The sequence below is a fragment of the Periplaneta americana genome, chromosome 3 (assembly GCF_040183065.1).
Source record: "Periplaneta americana isolate PAMFEO1 chromosome 3, P.americana_PAMFEO1_priV1, whole genome shotgun sequence".
Taxonomy (NCBI): Eukaryota; Metazoa; Arthropoda; class Insecta; order Blattodea; family Blattidae; genus Periplaneta; species Periplaneta americana.
In genome coordinates, this window is record NC_091119.1 from 116158535 (window position 1) to 116182358 (window position 23824).

General features: G+C 37.2%; 1 protein-coding gene across 4 annotated transcripts in view; it reads right to left on the reverse strand.

Annotated features, from left to right (window-relative positions):
• The window catches only part of LOC138696405 (fatty acid synthase-like), a 260583-nt gene that overhangs the window by 141750 nt on the left and 95009 nt on the right, over positions 1-23824 (reverse strand). For all 4 annotated transcript variants that reach the window (XM_069821328.1, XM_069821325.1, XM_069821327.1 and 1 more), the window contains exons 4-10: positions 18437-18613; positions 18003-18203; positions 17228-17466; positions 15226-15453; positions 6310-6507; positions 2199-2330; positions 97-327 (exon numbers count right to left, since the gene is read on the reverse strand). In XM_069821328.1, the coding sequence (XP_069677429.1) occupies positions 97-327; positions 2199-2330; positions 6310-6507; positions 15226-15453; positions 17228-17466; positions 18003-18203; positions 18437-18613 (1406 nt within the window). The remainder of the gene's footprint in view (positions 1-96; positions 328-2198; positions 2331-6309; positions 6508-15225; positions 15454-17227; positions 17467-18002; positions 18204-18436; positions 18614-23824) is intronic.

Here is a 23824-nt window from a genome sequence, read left to right on the forward strand (position 1 = left end):
ATGAACATAGTTCTCGGCATAAATAACTTTAAATTTATTCCCTCAGAATCGTGTTCTGACCTTAAATGTATCTCCTCAGATAGTGTTCGTACTCACCTGATATGCTACAACGCCAACAAGGCAATTGACAGCATCATCGAAGACGCTTGGATCAGCAGTTGTAATAATGTTGTACAAATCCACACCGTAAGGTTCCAGAACGCTCTGGCACTTCTCAATAGCTGCAGCAAATACAGGGATGTTGAGGAGAGACTTGCCCATGCCAGTCCACTGGGATCCCATTCCCGTGAACACAAACCAGACTGGCCGCTTACTGCCTGGACAGTACTGAAAATTAAATGACACATACAGTTGCAGGTTCACGTGAAGACATTCGTAATCAACTTAATGAAAATGAGGGCGAATAATACATGTTAAATTTTATTCGAAGCTTCAACGTTGCGTGAAAACCAAAACCTTGGATTTGAATCCACGCATAGGGCAGTGATATTTATTTAAATGTAATGTTTTAAATTGTTTTGGTTAAAGACTCTGCGTCATCATCATACGTTGCAGGAGATCTTCTGCATAATGTCGAATTGAAAAGAGCCCTGAAAAGGACTTGGTAAAACAAGCAGAAGTATAAAAATCCTGGAGAGAAGAAAACAGTACACACGATATGTACGTAAAGCACTAAATAATATCAAGTGGTAGGCCTATGTCTTATATCTCTTCTAAAAAGAAATCAAACTACAACTACAACATGATGGATCCTGGACCGATACGTCTTCACGTAACATTAATATCGATCAGTCCGTCACATGTTTATGGCTTATCATTTTCTTGGCCATCACATCTGTCTTGTCAACACCTGTGGAGTAACGATTAGTGCGTCTGACCGCGAAACCAGGTGGCCCGAGTTCGAATCCCGGTCGGGGCAAGTTACTTGGTTGAGGATTTTTCTGAGGTTCTCCCTCAACTCAATATGAGCAAATGCTGGGTAACTATCGGTGCTGGACCCCATTTCACCGGCATTATCACATTCATTCGATTCAGACGCTAAATAACTTGAGATTTTGATACAGCGTCGTAAAGTAACCACTAAAAAAATGCGTCTTCATTCGGTAGGTCTATATCTTTACGCACTTTTGTTTTATTAGTTTTGACATAAGCAAATTACCCAGGTTCTTTTCTTACAAAGTCCGTTCTTTCCTTCAATCATTCTTTCCACTTATAATTTTATCACTTATACATCTCAATATGCACAGCAAGGTGTGAAACTTTGTTTCAGAAAGAAATTTACTATCTACTGTTGAGACCGACGACAATGGAGAGGGCTGTATTCTCATTTGAATAACACAGCAGACCATAATGCAGAAAACAATTTGGGACAAAGCTGAGTAAAGCCAAGTCCACATTACTCATGCTCGCGTGACTTGCAAGCCCTAGGTAGCTCGTTCAGATTTCGAGTCCAGCGTGTCTAGCCTATGTCCATACTGACTTCAGTTGCTCACGTGGCTTGGCTCCAAAGAACCGAAGCAATAGTGGAAAGAGCGAGCTTTCTAATGATATATAATACGTTGTCGGGTGAGGAATCGCGCAGAAAACTCCGCAAAAATTGTAGACGGTGGGTATTCTCAGTTTTACGCAGTCGGAGAATTTACAGTGGAAGTGATCTGTTAGGGGATTTGCGAATAGATAACTTATATGTACTTCAAAACATTCTGTCGCATATCACCATCAGACTTGACGTGCTAATTAATTTGGTGGGACCAAAAATAATAAAGAAAAATATTTAATTCCGTAATCGTAGTCCAGTTATTGAGCGACTAGCAGCCACTGTCAGACATATATAGCCTCTAGCCCACTTTTCTCAGTTGGGAGATTTTGAAGCACTTTTCTATATGTTGGTAGCAAGCTGGTCTTCTTCTTCTTCTTCTTCTTCTTCAACCCACATATAATCCAAATTCTTGGAAAACAGCTTCCCACGCTTCACTTTGTGTGTGCACTATTTTATAGAATTTTTGGTTACTAATCCACAAAGTTTTTTCATATACGTTAATAAATTAATTGAATCATTCGACCATTCCGTCACCAACTGGAAATGAGTGAGTAGTGTGGATGTTCCTTAAGAAATGTTTCTGACATATTTAATATTTTCGATAAACTGAGACATTTTGTTTTTATATTTACTTAATGCCAATATATCATGTACTCACCTGAATATTGCGTAGTTTTTTCTCATGTTGTGTAAGAATTGTGTACCCTCGATAGACGTGTCCTGCGATCTCCTCAGCCTGGATATCTTGCATTAGGGACACAAATTCTGCATCAACTGGTCGACTCTCAAACTAGACACACAGAACTGACTAATTATCACAGAGCATGTAATTGTACCGAGGTAGTAAGTAGGGAAGATCCTATTGGTTGAACTGCGTTAAAATCTATATTATTTTCACAAAATTTATCCTCCTCATACGTTTAGGTTAGTACTAAATAATTTAAAGACCAATTAGTTTGAAAGGTATAACTAATTCCTTCTTAGATTACCAATGAATCTCTCTAGGCAGCAATTCGTATTGCAGAACAATACTTCGGCTATTTCTATAATTTTCAACTGAGGAGTTTTTTTTATTGGCCTTACAAAATAGATAAGTAGATAAATAAATACCAGATCATAACAAAAAAAAAACTGAACAAAAGCAACGCAACAAAACAAAAACAGGTAAAAGACAGAAATAAAAACTGAAAGGAAAACAAAAACAGGACAGAACCAAGAATGAAAAGTATCAGAAACAAGAACAACAAGAACAGAAAAATAAAACAGCAAAAGAAGTCTGACCAAACAAAGAAGCAAGACAAAGCGAACAAAAACCAAGATGAAACAAACAAACAAATCAACACAAATTAAACAGAGAAGCAAGAAAATATAAACAAAAAGCAAGATAAATAAAATAAAAAGCAAGATAAAATAGAAAAGGAAAAATAAAACAAACAAATCCGAACGAAATCACTCAATGCTATCGCACAAGACTCGCATTCGGTAGGACCTGGGTTCTGGTCCAGGTTTCTTCCATGGTTTTCCTCGGCTGAATATAATCAATTATCAGTTAAATAAAGGCGAATGCCGGATTCGACTCCAATTACCACGAAACAATACACGGAGCACAACAGCAACAAGTGTTTTCAACAGTAAACCTAGACAGTCGTGATATGACCTATAATTAGTAATTAAACTTACCATAAATAAAACTAAAACACAAACAAAAAGCAAGATAAAATTAACATAACTTAAGACTAAACTAATACAATAGTAAAACACAAGAGGAAGACAAATATAATATATTAACTAAGTCAGGAACAAATACCAGACAAAAAAGACATAAAATGAGAAGAAATCATAAAACCATAAAAAATGTGAACATAAAAATAAAAAGCAAAACCACAAAGTAACTCAAAGGCAAACAAAAACACAAAAAACATAAAGCAAACAAGACAGATGGTGGTACAAACACGAAACAAAGAGTAATACAAGACAAAAACAAAAAAGACGAAGCACACATAAAACAAGAATAAAGAAACAAAACAAAACACAATATAAACGAAAAACAAAATCATATGAATTAACCAAAATAACAAATCATAATAAAAACACAAGACTGAACAAACACATCTATGAAGTATGGTATAAAATCATACGTACATGAAACGAAAACAAAACAAATGGCAACGAAAACAAAAATAAACAAACAAAAATAAATTAAATAAAGTTAGAACAAAACAACTACCGGAGACAAAAACATATCAACAGAAAAGAGGAGCAGCAAGTAAACAATGCCAGCAGGCAAAAGAAAAAGAGGATATAATTTAGTCGAATGAAAATAAATTAATTGTTCTATAATAGGTGATGCTCTACTATTTTACCTTCCTTAACCAGGAGCAAATTAAATAAGAACGTATTATATATTTATCACAGGTACTGCATTTTAACTGTTAAAACTTTCTTCAATAGAACTGAAAATTGCTAACGTAAAATACAGTTTAAGAATGCTTACACAAAATTTGAGTTCGTATTTATGTCTTCTAATAATTTTGAACTATTTAATTCGTACAAATAACGTCTAAAATACCCTCAACTGTAGTCATAATGATAATCATAAAACTTATACCATGATGTAAAATATTTATTAAATTATTAATATTTTCCGTGTGGCATGTCGTGAACTCTCAGAGTCGCAATTTCCGTCATTGTTAACAAATGTTATCCCAGAAGAGACTCCGAAGAGACAATCAGCACAGACGGACAGTAGCAGTAGGGATAAAACAATGTATTGTTTTGGGTTGGCGAAGATAATATGAAGAAAGACAGAGATTTATTGAAATGACTGTAATTTAAGAGCAGAGCAGCAATTCATCAACAAAATCATTATACGCTGTGTCCGGCTTAAACGTATTATTTCATTATTTTATTACTTGAAAAGTACAGTATTGTTGGCATTTACACTCGGTTTGCTTCTACGGGTAGGGTAAATCAAAATGTTTCCTGTGTTTGCATGGCGGCAGTGTACATCGCATGCGCGCATGCGCAAACTACGTTGTTCGCGTAAATAGCCAATTAGCGTCAGTAACGATGTTGACTTCAGAGCAAAAGGCATTCTGTGTGTTTTCTCTCGCGAAGTTGAAATCTGTTACGCAGGTACAACGTCGATTTCGGCGTGAATATCAACTGCGACCAACTGACGATGTTCCAACGTACGTAACAATCATGAAATGGAACAGATGCCTTCGTGAAACTGGGAGTTTGGTTTCAAAGTCGGGCCACCACACCAAGCGCGCTGTTCCGGTGGCTGATGTCGAATTAATCTGTATGTCTTTCCAGCGGAGCTCCCGTAAATCAATCCGACGAGCAAGTAGGGAGCTAAATTTACCCCGTTCGACAGTACACGATGTCATCCATAAAAGGTTCCGCCTACGGGCGTATAAACTTCAGATTCGTCATCAAATCAAACCTCAAGACAAGCCGCGACGGAGGGCATTCGCGGAGACAATTCTGGCAAAAATTGATGAAAATGAGGCATTTCTCGATGGTTTGTTTCTCGGACGAGGCTACATTCCACACTTCCGGGAAGGTTAAACATAATTGCCGCATATGGGGGTCGGAACATCCCCACACAGTGGAAAAGTATAAACGAAACTCAATGTGTGGTGTGCATTGTTGAAGGACAGAATTATAGGCCCATTCTTTTTCGCGGAGCCTACTGTTAATGCAAGAATGTACCTAGACATGTTGCAGTTGTACGCTGTGCCACAACTACTTCCTCTTAACGTGATCTTCCAACAAGATGGGGCGCCATTCCATTATGTGGATATTGTGAGAGATTTTTTGGATAATGAGTTCCCTCAACGCTGGATTGGGTGAGGTAGTCCTTCGATTGCTTGGGCCCCTAGAAGCCCAGACATTACGTCACTCGATTTTTTTCTGTGAGGGTTTGTCAAGAATCAAGTTTACCAGACACCAGTTCGTGATCTACCAGATTTGCGCCATCGTATTGTTGCAGCTGTCGCAAATGTAAACCTGCAATGCTGCAAAACACATGGAGAGAGGTGGAATACAGATTGGACGTCTGCCGCACCACTGATGGTGCGCATATCGAGGTGTATCAGGTATGTGAAAAACATTTTGAGTTACCCTACCCATAGAAGCAAACCGAGTGTAAGTCCCAACAATACTTTTCAAGTAATGAAATAATGAAATGGTATACGTTTAAGCCGGACACACTGTATTTCACGCAAATTCGTTAGATTCGGCAGTAATGAGTGTAGATGCTGTGAATTTAGAATATCATTTCATTGCATTAATCCCAGACACATGTATAGAAAACGTGCTTCAAGAAAATCCTCTGTGAAAATACTTACATTCTCGGTTAAATTCACTCTTGCATGTTGAATGTTAAAAAATTCGTTCCACAGTTTGAAAGAAATAGTTGTGCACCAAGAGAAAACAGACGTGGATAGATATCATTCCGAAAATAAATTGTTCAGTATATGAGATATCTTTAAAAAGTGAATTTCCTTGAATATTATCGACACAGACATTTTACACTTGCACAGTACTTTCTCTTTATACTTCATACAGTTATAAAGAGAATAAAAAATCAAACTATTTAATTTTTAATAATCAGTTTTGCCAACAACCTTATTATTTTATCTCTAGTATAATTTCCAGTATATTCCTTCTGTGTTTTCAAATAATCTATACATAGGCCTATATACAAATTCTCAACTATAATAGCAGCCTCATTTCCATTTCTTGTACATAGCTTTATTCACCTCTTTGAGAATTACGTCAACTGCCTCTTCAGTGCGTCCAGATGCAACGACGAGTCTTGGAAGACAGTCTGCCGGGGCACCGCCGTTTATCTTGTGTTTGTCATTCCACTGCAGTAATAAATGTGCATTTGAACCTCCATATCCAAAGGAGTTGACGCCCACTAGACGACAATCAAGCGGGTACTTTTCAGATACTACCTGCAAAACAGATGCTATTCACAATAGTTCGTCGGTTAGAAGCAAAACACATTAAGTCAAAATATTACTTCTGAGAAAGAGGCGTGTATTATAATATATGTGTATAAACTTAGAATTGGAAAATTAAATACACATACAGTAAATAGAACCGAACTTACTAAAAATAATATTTTGGCAGTGCAGTTTTGTCAAGAGCTTTCAAAAAGCCTTTTTCTCAGAGGTAATATTTGTTTTAACTTAATGTGTTCTCCTTGTAAGCCGACGAGTTCTTAATTTTCAGCAGCAAACACTAGTAGAAATTTAATTATAGTTATTACATTCTATGAATGGCTATAATTATCAACGAGTGTTATGCAAATTGCATATACATCCTCAAGTGTATATATAGTCCGACCATCGGATCTGTGCCCCCGTAAGATATGCGAACTGAACCTTAATTCCTTTTCAGCCTCGGCAATTCATTTCTCTCCCTGTATTCCTATTTCTCTCTTTTCTATCCCTCTCTCTTTCTCTCTCTCACTACTCACAATTTTGAGCCTTCTTGCGGGACAGTTTATTTGCACTTGCAGTCCAGTGTTGTCAACTCAACATGAATACTGTAGCACGGAGTGGTGAAAGAAATATTATTCAGCAAGTAATAGCATTTTGCGATGAAGAGAAACAAACAGGTCAATATTTGTTTCCTATAAATCAGGCAACGAAAAGAGCAGCTGCGATCACATGTGAGGCTTATTTTACTTCAATCGATCACGTATTAAAATTACTTACTTAACTAATACTAATATAATACAACTTTTTAATGTAATTTATATAGGCAGATCAGAGCGCCTAATAAAGAAAATCAGGAGAGAGGGAGTGTGTGCAGGAGATGAAAAGCTAGAGTCATCAGGGAAGAACAGACGAAGGGAACCTTTCATTCTTGTAGATGATATGGACAGATGTATTTTAAGAAGAAAGATACAAGAATTTTCTACGATGCAGAAAGAAGTTCCGACATTGGAGAAATTATTGAAGGTTGCGAGAGAAGCAATAAATTTCCAAGGAGGGAGAGAACCGCTACGGAAAGTGATTCGAGACATGGGATATAGATTTAAAAATGTAGAAATAAGATGTATTTTGATTGAAAGAAATGATATTGTAGCATGGAGGGCCAGTTATTTAAGAAAAATTGCGAAATTTCGCAGAGAAGGAAAGTATATTGTGTATTTAGACGAAACATGGATACATCCACATTATACTGTTAAAAAATGCTGGCAAAGCGATCATGTTTCTGATGTAATTTCAATTTAACCAATAAATATCCACTGTAATAATATAATTATCTGCAAACAATCGTAAGTCAATTAGCATCATTAGACCTACTTAAATTAAATTATGAATAAGTAATAATTAACCTTACATTATTATAATCAATATTCAAGAGACATGACACTGTTTGGCGGAAGTTTGGCAACATCCCTATTCGGCAAGGTTCGTGGGAGAAAAACGGGTGGAATGGGGTGAGTAGAGGCGTTAACTTTTCCAAGAACGACGACAGCGCTGAAGGGGCACAGATCCGATGGTGCGACAATAAATATATATATATGCTGCAGTAACTGCAATTAAATGTAAACTTAAGTAGCGAAAACATGCATCAAATAATCTGTCCAAAACTATATGCTTACAAATGGCTATCTTTTAATAATGTTAAACACGTATCGTTGTAACCCACTCTTTCATACTTACACGAACACAAAGAAGTGCCATTGTAACGTCTTCAGGAAGAATGAACATACCACTTTCATTAGAAATTAAAGTGTATCAGATTTAGAACCTTGCCAATATGCAACACTTCTAATATCAGCAATTTCGCTACCGGCATTCATCATGCGGTGCGCAAGATGGTTGCAAAAGAATATGTCGAATAGACACTCATCATCTACACTGATTGTTATTAAATTTAAACAACTGTAATATTGACTTTTATTTATTATCATACTGAAGACAGTGTATTAAAATTTTTGAAAATATTTGCAAGGAAAGTGTTTGTAAGAAAATGAATTAACAAAGCAACTATTGTTACATCATAAACAAAACATAATGTGCCCATATATAGTAAAGACGTTAAGTTTATAGCTTCACCAGATTTCGAGAAAATAATTAAATATGCTGATCATAGGAAGTTGCGCACCAATATCACCTTAAAAGCATAATGCGATAAGAGTTTTGTTATGTAATATTAGTTACAGTTAAAACATATATCTAAGTAACATTGCTTTGTACTATAATATTGTTTTGATTAGTTTATTGATTACTTTTACAAGGCTAAAGATACCGTCATTCCCATAACTATGGTCCTGGAACACAACTATAGTCCATTCAAATTTTGTACTACATAACGTAATACCTCGTTTATTTATAATTTTGCTGTACGGAAGTTTGAAATCAAGTCACGCAGCTATCTACGAACGGTCTATGTTACTTCTACATTGTTCTTTGAATAGTTTTATTGTGAACCATAGTTTGTTCCAGGACCATAGTTATGGAAAATGACGGTACCATCAATATCAATTCCAACTTATCATGTCATACTGAATCTCTTTCTTTGGGATATCACTTTCTTTATGAATAATGTGTTTCATTCAATTAGTACAGTATAGTTGTACAGCTTGGAATTTATGTGAATATTTCTTCTTAACTCTGTATTATGTTATTAACGTTTAAAACACAACTGCAATATTAAGAAATAAAAATTGGTGTTAGTACTTTTGTTTTACATACAATATAGAACATATAAAACAGAAAGAAGTCGTATAAAAATAACGACATAAAATTTCACGTTCCGTTTGAAGTTTGAGCACCACTGTTTTCTTAATCCAACAGGCTGCTCATTCATATACGTAATCCTCCTTCCTTCCATACCTAGCGCTTAATGCCCGCGCACGACGTCAAGGTCAGAAAAATACGCTTGCTTTGACATCACTAACCTAACCTCTTGTACTCCCACATAGTACATTGTACAGGATGTTTAAAAAATACGGGGCATAATTTCAGGTATGTATTTCCCACGTGTAGACAATCAAAATGGTTAATTACAACATGTGTCCGGAAATGCTTCATTTCCGAGTTATGGCCTTCACAACATTGAAATTCACCGGAACGTTTTTCTTTCCGCAAGTCGTTGTCATTACAGAAGATGTTCAAAATGTCCACCTCCTGCTTGAATACAGACCTCACATCGATGTCTCATTGACCTGCGAACACGATCCCAAACTCCAGGAGTATTGCGTATGTCCTCAGAACATGCCACAATTCCATTCCGAAGGGATTCCAAATCAGGCACCGGAGACGAATAAACCAATGATTTTAAATGGCCCCACAAGTAGAAATCGAGAGGGTTCAGATCAGGTGAGCGTGGAGGCCAAGCAATTGGGCCACCTCTACCTATCCATCGATCAGGAAACCTTCGATCCAGTACCGGCGAGCCGTACGACTGAAGTGTGCACGAGCGCCATCATGCAAGAAGTGAATGTGTTAACGATTGATCAGTGGAGTGTCTTCTAAAACATGAGGTATGATGTTTTCCAGGAAGTTTGTGTACGCCTGCCCCGTAAATCTGTTTACAAGTACATGGGGTCCAACTAATCGATCACCAAGATACCGGCCCACATGTTGAGGGACAGCAGCACCTGGTGATGAGATGGAACAGTTGCACGTGGGTTTTCATACGCCCATACATGCTGATTGTGGAAATTTGTTATGCCATCTCGTGTGAACTGTGCTTCATTTGTAAATAAGACTAAGGCAGGAAAGTTCGGATTTACACCACACTGCTGCAAGAACCACTGAAAGAAACTAACTCGTGCAGGGTAATCTGCTGGTGACATGGCCTGTACACGTTGCAAATGATAAGGATGCAATTGATACTCTTTCAACAGTCTCCAGACAGTCGTATGAGGAACAGTGACTTGCAACGCTACCCTTCGTGTGCTGATAGAAGGAGTCATGTTCACAGCCTCCAGAATCTCCTCCTGTACTTCTGGAGTTGTAGATCTTGGTCGTCCCCTTCCCAAACCAGGAGAGTTAAATTTTCCATACTCGCACAGACGGTAATGGAGACGTACAAATGTCTTCCGATCTGGATATTGTCGCTGTGGGTACCTCTCCTGGTACAAACGACGAGCCAGCGCAGCATTGCCGTCCGCCTTACCGTACATGAAGTGTATCTCTGGCAGCTCTTGATTTGAATACATGTCGCACAGTCTAACGCCTACACAACACTGAATGTAACCTTCGCCTCGGAATGAACTATCAGAGTGCCCTCTTAATGTCTCCTTTGACGGCAACGACCTGCGGAAAGAAAAACGTTCCGGTGAATTTCAATGTTGTGAAGGCCATAACTCGGAAATAAAGCATTTCCGGACATATGTTGTAATGAACTATTTTGATTGTCTACATGTGGGAAATACATACCTGAAATTATGCCCCGTATTTTTAAACACCCTGTATATCTAGCTAGTTCTTTTGCTACTAATGTTAGTCAGTCCTCCTTTTATACAAAGACTAGTTACGTTCCAAGTACAAAATCTCATAACTAGACATCGAATATTTAGGAAAATGCCTATTTTATTTGAATGTTCATATTTAAAGGCTTTTAGTAAATGTACACGAATCATGAGATATGAATTATTCTGTTGAAGTTTGATCTTGCCTTTATTTGCCTTTCTTGCCGTTTACGCCTTTTTTGCTTTAATATGTACTTTTTGCCCTCTTTTTTGCTTTATGTGTAATTTTTTTTTGGCTTTTTTTCTTTATATGACTACTCACTCAACAATAATGCATTTATTTCTACGTTCGATCTAAGGAAATTGCAATTCTTATAGTACCCATAGATATGGGAGGCACTGTTAGATATGGAATAACCTGTTGCAATGGAGTGTTGTTTCGCTACTCCGGAATCGACCTGCTACCAGACTCCAGCACTATGTTGAGAACACAAAGTACACGTCAGCCTACGATTGTTTTTGTGAGGATGTTATATGGTGAAAAAATACCAAAATTGAAAACATCGAAAGCTTCTTCATATCGTTTGTGGGTAGGAGAAATTCCTGCTTTCACTACTGATGGAAGAATTATTGTGTGTCATCTTTGCAACAAAGCAGTAGGTTCAAGAACATGCATATTTTGGTTTTTAAATACATAATTAATTTATTGTCCTCATATCGTTGAGTTACTTGCAAAAATGTAGTATCATGTTCGTTATCTTAAATTGATTTTTTATTCGCAACATGTGCCTTGTTGTTGCTCTATATTATTCAATTTAATCTCGAAAAATAACTGAAACCTATAAGTGCATAATTTTAATTTATTTCAATATGGCATCTTTAAAGGCCTATCTTTATTTTCTTTTTCCTGGTAGATTGCTGCAGATAAGAAATACCACTTCTCTAGGCATGAGAAAACTGCTCTCCATCAAGGTAACTTCAATCACCAACAAGCAAATCGTCAGACACTATTAACTCAACCTACTTCATCTGGAAAACAAACCCAGTTTTATTACGATATGTGCCATGCTTTTGCAAGTGCTGATATCCCTTGGAATACTGTAGAGGCGTAGAAAATCCTACACTGAAAGCATTTTTAGAAAAATATTGTGCTCGACATATACCAACAGAATCAACATTACACAAGAGTTACCTTGATCCAGAATATGAATCAACACTTAAGGCAATTCGCGAGGATATTAACGACTGCAGTATTTGGATTTCAGTTGATGAAACCACACATTCAATTGGCCGATATATAGTTAACTTAATTGTTGGGAAAATGGATGCAAATGTTTCACGAAAGGCCCATCTATTATGTTCAAAAGACGTTCAGAAAGGAAATTCTAGAAGTATTGCGTATTTTTTTTAATTTGCAATTGTAAACATTATATCCAAATGGTGTTGAAGACCAACGAGTACTGTAACAGATGCAGCGGCATTATAGGCTACATATGATTGCAGCAGGTCAACTATGGAAGCCATTTTACGCCAAACTCATACACTTAACTTGTTTTGTCCAGGCCTACATCGAGTTGCTGAGGAAGTAAGGAAGTTGTTTCCAACAGTCAATACGTTCATTTCATCGGTTAAGAAAGTTTTTCTTAAAGCCCTATCAAGGATTAGTGTATTCAGAGAGAAGTTACCCGACTATTTCCAACAACTTTGTTACTGTGTGTCTGTAAGATCATTTTCATGGAGTAACAACATTAACGCACTAGAGGTAGGTATATTTCTGAACGTGAGATTTGAGTACAATGGACTTAATTCATTTCTAAGTATTTCCTTATTCAGCATGTCGTATTGCGTAATAATGGTTTGAAGCAATGACTCAGGCAAATTATCACAATAAATAGGAAATTTTTTGGGATAAACTATCGAAAATGCAGAAAAAAATTCCGGAAGTTTGGAATCTGTCACTTATTTGACACGTTATGTCGTCACACGCTTCTTTTGAATTGACACAACACCTAAAGTTTTATATAGCGTTGTTAATGTGTGTTGTAGAATTTTCATGTGATTTTACTCTCTCACATTGCACACTCCTTATTAGTTCGCAGAGTATGGCCCCCAAAAAGTAGACAACTTCTAAGATTTACTTCAAATCATCCGTCCTCTAGTGAGGTTGACCACTGGGATCCGGAATTAACAAACATAAAAGATAAAGGGAAATGAAACGAGCAAAATAATGATTCGATTTGTACATTAAAACAAAAATTTACGTGTTAATATATAGATGATAGTGTAGAATTTGAAGAGAGCCCTTCAGAATTTCCATTACAATCTTTTGAACCTCATAAAAGGGAATTTGAAAGGATTTAAGGATATTACATGTAAATTTTTGTAAACAACCCCTCGCTCCAAATAGTAAGCCTGTAACATCCCAGTTGTAAAGCGAAATGCCATATTTTTCACTGAGGTATGGAAGACAAGGTACATATTTAGCTCGCTTGTCACCATTTACCTGCAGTGCTTTATTTGTGTCTCGTTCAAAGCAAATCGTAGGGTCTAAGACCATCGCTTTCTGGGTTCTTCTATTGATGGCAATTATATCGACTCTTCTATGAGAATCATCTTCAGACACACAATGAATCTCCTCATGTACTTTCCACCCTCTGTTTCTTAGCAAGTTGGCAATTGCTGTACGGGCACGATGGTGTCTGTTGTTAAGTAGCTCTCCCTTCTTACAGAACCCCAGTACGTGGCCAAGTGTTTCAGTCTCGCTGCAGCCGGGATGGCGACAACGGGTAGTAATGAATTTATCTTCTAATTTTAACCACTAGAACGGAGTTTAAATCAAACTCTCTACGGTATTCATTCTTTCAAACACTTTTCCACAATTTATAATACTTTTACTTAATGTGTATGTTATGCACACCTGTAAACGTACTTATCCGCATTAAACGCTGTACATACACTCACACGCACTTTACATTGAACTTAATGTATTATAGAACTTTAATTTTAACACAATACTACAGACAGAATTAAACAGAAGGGCCGGTCCCAAGTAACGCTAGAAGACTATGACGGTGGTGGGAAATGGGACGGGGAAGAACTGCTATGTTACAGTCCAACCTTTAGTGCTAAAATGAACTACGTACAGGGCGGACTCTCACGGACCCAGCCAGTCCATTCTCTCGCAGAATTGCGTCAATGCATAATATATATATATTTTTTTTGGGGGGGGGGGTATTAGAAACACATCAAGAAAGATGACTTTATTATGAAATATACTCCACTATATTGTAATTTACATTCTCAAAAATGGGGAACGGGGCCGGGTCCCAATGGCCCTTTAAGAGGAGCCGCCCCTGCATTAAAATAAATATAGTCAATATTAAGACCAATTAAAAATTATGCATTTCCATTAAAAGCAAATGTTTAAATGTACTCATTACATTATTCTCACTTTACTTTAATAAAATGAACATAAAAAGAATTAAATGTGAAATACTAATTGTAAACAAAATCACTTTTTTAGAAACCATATCCTGAACAATGTTACTCAAAATTCTGAGGTGCAGTCGCAGAAACAAAAAAGACACGCTTCTTTAAGCTCCATACAGAGCACGATCCACACCCAGTATATTATTTGAATGGTATTAAAGGAAGGCATTTAAATGCTTAACTAAAAGCATGAAATTAATCTAAAAATCAAATCAAATTAATACCTAAGGGTCATCATTATTCAAAACACGGTACAGCAATACAACCCTAATAGCTCTGTACTAGCGTGTTTACTTGCAGACTACAGAGTTCAGAGTTCGGACATTGTTGAGGAAAAAGTTTTCTTTTTAATCAATTATGTGGGTTAATTTCGTTTACCATCATTCTATTTTATAAATATTCATCTACTATTAAGAATAGATCAATCTCATCGCATCTTTTCAAATGCCTTTAGGGTTAAGACAAAAATTGATGTAAAATGTATTGCAATAACTGTCAAAGCGATGTCGTGTGTTTTACTGCTTTGGAGTACTGAGCATGCGCAATGTGTTGAATCTGGAACTTGGACAATTCAGGCGGTCCATTTTTTTATCTGGCACTGTACATCAATTACAGCATTCTTCCTTTCAGAGGTAAATGAAATAGAATATCAGAGAACGCCAAGATGCATTTCTAACTATATTAAGAACACTTTTACCATCAGCATATTTTTAACTTCAAAATATATTTCGGTTGTGTACTTCACCTTAATTCTCCCTGCCTTCAACCCAGGTAAATCCTTGCAGCTGTTGAAATGCAGATTTGGAGGGACAAACCCCGTCTCCATGGCGATGATCACTTTGGTGACACCGCACAGCCCTGAGGCTGGTTCACCGTGCCCCATATTCGATTTCACCGATCCTATGGGAAGTGGCGTTTTCCTATTTTTGCAGAAAACTTTATCCAAGGTGTTAACTTCCTCAGGATCGCCAACCTACAAGTAAATATGTTAATAATATTTACAATGAAAATACATTTTCCAATTCAAATAGGCTATAGGACTACTCAAATTGATGGATGTTAAGAGTGACCTGCTGTAGGATGTCGACATTTCAACTAGTGACCTGCAATGTTCCAGCATGAGACAGGCTACCAATATTTTAACGACTCTGTACAAGTGGTACTGGTGGTAGTGATAGTGATAGCGATAGCGATAATAGTAATGATAGTGACAGTGATAATGATAGTGATAGTGATGGCGACAGTGATAGTGATTTAGTGATTTAGTGATAGTGATATTGATAGTGATAGTGATATTGATAGTGATAGTGATAGTGATATTGATAGTGATAGTGATAGTGATAGTGATAGTGATAGTGATAGTGATAGCGATAGTGATATATTAATAGTTATAGCGATAGTGTGATAGTGATAGTGATAGCGATAGCGATAGTGGTAGTAGTGGTAAAGCTAGTGGTGGTAGTAGTAATGGTAGTGGTCGTAGTGGTAATGGTAATGATAGTGGTGGTAGTGGTAATGGTGCTGGTGGTAGTAGTAATGGTAGTGGTCGTGGTGGTAATGGTAATGATGGTGGTAGTGGTAGTGTTGGCAGTGGTAGTGTTAGTAGTGATAATTACGGTAATGATAGTGATAATGGTTGAAGGTAATAGTAATGGTAGTGGTGGTAGTGGAAATGGTAGTGATGGTAGAGATAATGGTAGTGGTGATAGTGGTAGTGGTGGTAGTGTTGGTAGTTGTATTGATAGTGGTGGTAGTGATAATGATTGTGGTGGTGTTAGTGATAATGGTATTGGTGGTAATGGCAGTATTGGTAGTGGTAATGGTAATGTTATTTTTAGTGGGAGTGATTGTGGTAGTAGTAATGGTAGTGATTCTATTGGTGATTAGAGTGGTAATGATAGTGATGATATTGGTAGTGGTATTAGTGTTGGTATTGGTAATGGTAGTAGTGGTAATGGAAGTGCTGGTTGTGGTTGTAGTGGTGGTGGTGGTGGTGGTGGTGGTGGTGGTGGTGGTGGTGGTGGAGGTATTGGTGGTGGTGGTGGTGGTAATTACTCCATTTTTACGAAGCCTTTATTTCATTGAAAAGTTTTTCAGCGAATTAGTTCATTGTGTGCAGAAAATGGCCGACAGATTTTGCCTGAGTTCCCTATCAGGGATAGAATTCTTTTTTTTTTTTTTTTTTTTTTTTTTTCACGTTCCGTCAGTCTAAAACACGTGACCTAAAGCTTTACTTTCCTCATGGAGGGGGCCATGCTAAAGATTCTAACGCTCTTCAAAATGTATCTCACAACGATAAGCGTGCTACCCGCTAGAACATCGAGTTCGAAGAAATATGGTTAGGCCTATTTCCCCATCATTTGGTACTTCTTACATATTATGAAAGTATCATCTTTGACAAAAATTGACCGATTACCATACACTTAGTCTCCTTCAGAAGACTTCGGTTGATTTCGTGGAAGCTTAGGTTTACGGGGTTACACGTGAACGAATTTCTTATGCAAGCCTCCGCTCTGTTTTTTTTTACTTTGTTTTGTTTGTTTGTTATTTTTTCTGTGTGCTTATAGATCAAGTGTTATTAATAATCTATAGGCCTAACAAAGATGCTGCATATTCAAGAAGTAATTTAGGTGCAAAACAAGCATCCTTTTCCTAGTTATGTGAACCAGGCAAAGCCCGAAGGTGGAATCAGACAAATACACGCTACAGGAGATCGATCATTTTTTGTGTTCAAGATTGTAGCCTACCTTTGTGGCTGTGCCGTGTGCCTCGACATAGTCCACTGTTGCAGGATTAACAGCGCATTCCTCATAGAACTTCTCTAACAATTCCCTTTGCCCTGGTCCAGATGGATACGTGATTCCCTGCTCTTTGTATCCATCACAGTTGGTCTTTACGTTCACTATTCTAGCATATATACGCTTTGCTTCACTAGCCTTCTGCAGGAAAACAACGCAGATAGCTTCACTGCGTGCGTAGCCGTTTGCTGTAAAGACAATTACATGAAATCATTACTTGTTATCAATTTACCAAGAGTACATTATTAACTTGAGGCTGAATGGACACCGGTGCCGCCAAGGAACTTTTATCAACGGAAAAAAAAAACAACCGCCACTATTCGGAATTTAAACCGGGACCGTCCATTCGTAATTAGTTTCTCTACCAATTGAGCTAGTCATTTATAAATTGAACTGATTCATTCTGTGGGAGAGTGTACTACTCCCAAATGGTGTCTGAAACTCTAATTGCCGTATCAATCAAACGGTTTAATTTCTGAATCGTTAAACACTAACTTCCGGTTGTGCCAGCAATATTTAACTTCTGAAATATAAACACTTTCAATTCAGAAAAATTGTGCGATATTATAAAATATATTGAAAAATAATCAACCCAAGGCACGTTTTATTGCTCCAATTTGGGGCAAACTTGAAAGAAAATTCACATGAATTGCATAAGGTTAGCTACCAGTCTCATCGAGAATGTAAGATCATTTTCTTCAAAAGCGCATTTAAACATACTCACCATCTTTATCAAAACATCTGCATTTTCCTTCAGGACTAAGGATTCCAAGGCGTGAGAACTGAAGCGATATGTATGGATGCAGACAGAGATTTGAACCCCCTACTATGGCAGCATCACATAGTCCATCTCGGATAGCTCTATAACCATGCTCAATTGCATACATGCTAGCAGAACAAGCTGTATCCACTGTGTAACTGGGACCTGCAATATATCACGTGTTATGCTCGAATTATATCAAGCTACTATGAGTATTAAGAATTAAAGCGTGTAGAACATATTTTTAAAACTGGAATGGTTGAAAATAAAATCCCAAACAATTTCTTTTCTTGCTATAAGTGATTGTAGATTTCAATAAGAATAAGAAATAACAAAATTAACCATACAGAATAGAAACTACAACAACTGAAATTATAAAAGAATTTGTTATGACCTACCATTGATGCCAAGCCAATAGGAAATGCGATTGGGAAACATGGCTCTGCTGCAGCCCGTGATAACAAAGTCGTTGTTCTCTTGTTTATTCTCTAGTAGCCAAGTCCTCTCTGACTCGCAGTATAATGTACCAAAGATCACTCCAACCCTTTTCCCTTTGAGAAGGCGAGGATTGATACCTAAAGAAAACAATAAAAAGGTATACAGATTAAATTACACATTTTTTAAATTACATACTTGTGCACTAGGTGTAACTCTCAAACTGTTATTGTAAAAATATTTCTAACACAGGAATTGTAAGATTCTCAGAAACCGAACTTTACCAGATATTTTTAGTGGGTTATTTTACGACACTTTATCAACTGCTTCGGTTATTTAGCGTCTGAATGATATTAAGGTGATAATGCCGGCGAAATGAGTCCAGGTTCCAGCGCCGAAAGTTACCCAACATTTGATCTTAATGGGTTGAGGGAAAATCCCGGAGAAAACCTCAACCAGGTAACTTGTCCCAACCAGGATTTGAACCCGGGCCCGCTCGTTTCACGGTCAAGCATTCCAACCGTTACTCTACAAAGTGGACTGACATATTTTCAAAACTAATTTAGTGTAGAGATTGATTTTATTTGATTTTGTACCTGAAACTTTTTTTTCATAAGTTGGCTGCATTGTCATATCAGCATTGAGATAATCCTAAATATATAGCTAGTGTCACTTGCAATGTATAAATTAATGAATCAGTCTTTTATGTTCTATTAAGGGCTAAGGTCTCCTAAGAGTGGAGGGCATCAATGATTACAATACAATATTTAAAGTATTTTTATTTGGCCTATATTTACATTTAAAATCCTTTTCAGAAACATAATATTTTATTTGCATATTTTTCCTATATTCCTTGAAATTACTTTCGGAAAACTGCTGAAGTTTTATCATTAATTGATTATAAGAATATACTGTATACCAAAAATTACAAATGACTTAAGATTCAAATTTTTTCTCCAAAAATAATGTATTAGAATAATAAAAAGAATATACACTTAATTCTAGGTTAAACAGTAATATCCATAAACATTAAACTGCATGTGATTGTTATTTCCTCAGATAACGAGTCATATATCTGGAGTTTGTAACATGAGCGAGCATAGGAGCGAATGTCTACAAGTGATTTGCAACAATATTCTACACGAATTGTCACAATATAGTTTCTTATATCACCATTTATCTATCCCTTACATTAATGATGCAATGCATTATCTATAGAGTAAAACTGTAGCTCGTTGTGACTGCCATATTTCATGGTTTTTCAAAAATGAAAGTTGACGAATATGACGGAAAACACAGTTCAAATTTAAACAAAATTCAACGTTAGAAAGTTCTAAATTTTAAAAATTCGCTAAAATGGATAACTTCTAGGAAAAAATTAAATGTAACTTACTTCTTATAAACATCGCCTTTCTATCTATCTGGCTACCTACTTACCAAACAAGGTATATGCAAAGCATACCAAAAGCAATAACAAATCAAATTTACCCTGTCACTGATCTTCGATTTCAGAAAACTCACTTATTCCACAGATTCACAATTTGCGGAACAACTGAATAATACGCACGGTAGAGAAACGCCAACTGCGCTGGCCACTAGTCACCGGGTCGTAAAGCCCGATTGCAAACTCGTGGCACCAACATGCGCGAACTTCCTTCTGAGACTACGGCGACTGCTTACTCATAGAGCAGTGGTCGTCAGCACTCGCTGAAATGTGCAAAGGGTACGCGGTGCTGTCCCGTGTGCACTGTCGTGCAACAGGGAGAGATAGAGAGCATACCCCCTAGCAGCTACGGAGTGCACCCTAGTGCACTGCGTTTTCTGCAGATAAGAGAGACTAGCCCCAGCGTGCTCTGTGCTGACGACCCCTGTCATAGAGCATACTGTTCAAACACCCCCCCCCCAGCAAGACTCCTGGGCGAGTCCATGTAAGTGGATGCCATTTCGTCTTTCGCGCAGGTGCCACAAGTTTGCGTTCGAGCTCTACCGAGCAGTGTGAAACCAAAGATAATCGAAATGGTGGTGATAAAATTCGCGACTCTATTCTTAAATAATTGACTCCACTAGTCAAGTCCAAGGTTTACGGAATATAACGGCGGTGTTTTGATTACACTGAGAGAAAATGCAAATGTGCCAAGATCTTATAGTAGGTTAACACAACGAAATAAAGGGATAAAAAGGTGTTGTTCACGGAATATTATTCAAATGAACAAAAATAAATTTGCGGTTGATGTCTGCCACGTAATCTACTCACAATATTTACGCAAATAGAAGTAGGGGGAGATTAAAACATAATCAAACATAAGATTTGACGTGCGGCTCGCGACAGGAACAGTTTGGCTGACAGCTGATAACTACGCATGCGCAGACTTGGTTAACAAAAATCTAAACTAACCAAACCTAATCTTCATATTTGCAATATGTGTAACCGGAGCAAGAAAGGGAACTTCTTGATTTGATCTGGAATGTGTAAGCGAAAATTAATCCAGGTAAGGACTATGCTGACACTGCATTAGAGGTGCGCGCATACGCCACAGCCGAACTGTTCCTGTCGCGAGCCCATCCTAAGATTTTTTTTTTTGTTGATAATAAAAATAACAGTATCTACTGCTAACGTCAATATATTTGAAAATATTGATAAGAAACAACATAATTCTAATAAGAATATATTTCAAAACACTTTTAAAGAACAACATAATCATAACGAGAGTATATTTCGAAATATTAATGAGCCTGTCATTGTCCGTGTGTCTAATTTAGACTAATATACTGTATGTACAGTATATGCTCATCTAATCCTACCTAACCTTGTCGCTAACAGTGGTGCTATCTGTCAGTAATGTTCAGAACGAAGGAGGTAGAGAGAGAGAGAGAGAAAAAAAAAACAAATCTCTCCTTCTAACGACGCCACAAGCCAACGCCATCCTTGAAAGCTATCGTAGCTGATTCTCCAGTTCAGCGCAATTAATTTACACTAAAATATTTATTGTATAATACGCCATATCTTCACAAAAAAAAAGGTGCAGTTCTTCAATATTCAACAATTGCTCTTTTGAAAATCCCAAAAACCATCCACTGACAACTGTCGCACATACCACGCACTTTGTGTTCCGCCTCCTCCATGATCGTTAACCAAAAGACTCAATGATGTGACCTAACTTGAATATAATCATATCTATCATCTACATGAACGCCAACTGACGGGAAATCCATACACTATCACACATTATGAAAATACATTGCCACACTGACTTCACAATCTTAGAAGCATATTCACTAGTCACTAGAACCATATTCTATAAGTGTAGTTTAGTTTGATGCGGTCATTTTTTTTTTTTTTTGCTTCACCCACTGAATGCAAGTTGAAAGTGAATTGGTATTGAATCCACAGTTCATTTTTAATTCTTCTTGACCAAAGTATTTATCAACTGAGAATATGATATTTTCCAAATATATAGTATATACAGTCACGAAGCTGAATACATAGTAAATATGCATCCATAGATAGTTGCTAACCACTAGGATCACTACTATCGCCTCATTACAGACAATGCGAAATAGTACCTGCACAGTCTACTGTTTCTAGTACCCTCATAAACTCAAGCTTCGTGACTGTATATACTAGGATGGTGCAGTCTATTATTTCTAGTACTCTGAGTTGCTAACCGCTTGGAGCGCTCTATCAAAAATGCAAAAAATCACCCAACGCTTCGTGATTGTATATACTAGACTGTGGTATCACCTTGGATCCACATGCTGAAGTCATTTAGATGTTGGAGTACGTGAATAAGATGGGGCAAGGGCACAATTAAATCTTGAACTTCAAACTATTCACATATGTTTTCCTTTCCTCACAGAAATTAAGCTTAGGCTTATTTCTCTTGCAAGTACCATAAATAGAGACAAGCCTATTCCACGTGATAATGTCGGCCTGGTTGGCGCAGCCGGTATAGTGCTGACCTTCTGTGCCCGAGGTTGCGGGTTCGATCCCGGCCCAGGTCAATGGGATTTAAGTGTGCTTACAATGCGATATCCTCATGTCAGTAGATTTACTGGCATGTAAACAACTCCTGCGTGACAAAATTCCGGTACATCGGCGAAGCTGATATAACCTCGGCAGTTGCGAGCGGTGTAATGTAATAATTAATATTAGTCCACGTGAAAATCAGTCTATTCATCTGTAGCACTACTTGAACAGTGGTAGCCTATCCATGGCTGATTCAAGTTCTGAAGTCAGTGTTTTATATGCTAGTGACGATGTTTAAAAAATTGATTGCTACCAAATGTGGAGCCTTTCCCTAAACCAAGACGCCAACAGCAGATTTCTTCCCAGACATAGAAGTATCATCATCAGTAATTACGAAGATTAATGTTCCCTCCCAAACTATCTCATTTTATGAAAAGAAAAGTCATAAATTAGCCTCTAAACAACAAAAGATTTTGAAGTAGGCAGGAACTCCAAGAGCAAAAGTTCTTTTAATTAAAGTATTGTTGATATATTTTACCACGATCAGGGATTTAATGCGCAAGCTTCATTCATACGTTCGTCCAATTCAAGTGCAAAGGGCAGAGTTATTCCACAAACTGAGCCAAGACGTCAGGTGACGTGCTTATAACTTTCGACTCAGTCATTTCCGGTCCAGGGTTCCTTATCTCAAATTGATACATGTGCCCTTCGCTATCATCCCTGAAAGTTTGTAACACCAGCCCGGAAACACTCCGTATATAAAATTATAATTATGATATCGTTATGATATTCATTGCTCTCCGAAATATGGAATTCTTAACCAATCTCACCAACTGTGCGAGACTTTTTGTTCTTACTAATAAAATATGTTACTTCATAAGTTTCAAACAGTGACTTTTGTATAGCCTACATAAATAATCTGCCTTGGGTAACTTACCGTACCTGATTATTTGAATCGAGCTCTCTTTTGTGCGAGACCAGCGAGTCTTAAGAGTTTTCTGGACTTATTTTAGTGAAATATTACTGGAATTTGACAGGTCTCACATTATCATAAAAAATGGTACATTACAAATAATACGATTTTAACGTCAAACATTAATATGTTTGAACTTTCGAGGTATCTAGTCATAAATTCTCTTACTACTAAGATTTGAAGAGAGAGAAGACTTTATTAATAAAGGCACGCAACTATTTGCAACATGGAAAACAAGGCAGGAGCTTAAAAACAAGAAATGTCAAAAATGGTGTAATTTATCATATAAACGGAAAGAGATGGCTCTATTTAATTAATATACACCTGTGAACAGTTGGTATCCGAAATCATTAAGGTTTATCGGTTAGCGAATGGCATGAGGCCATCAAAATGACGGCTAACGTATACGCG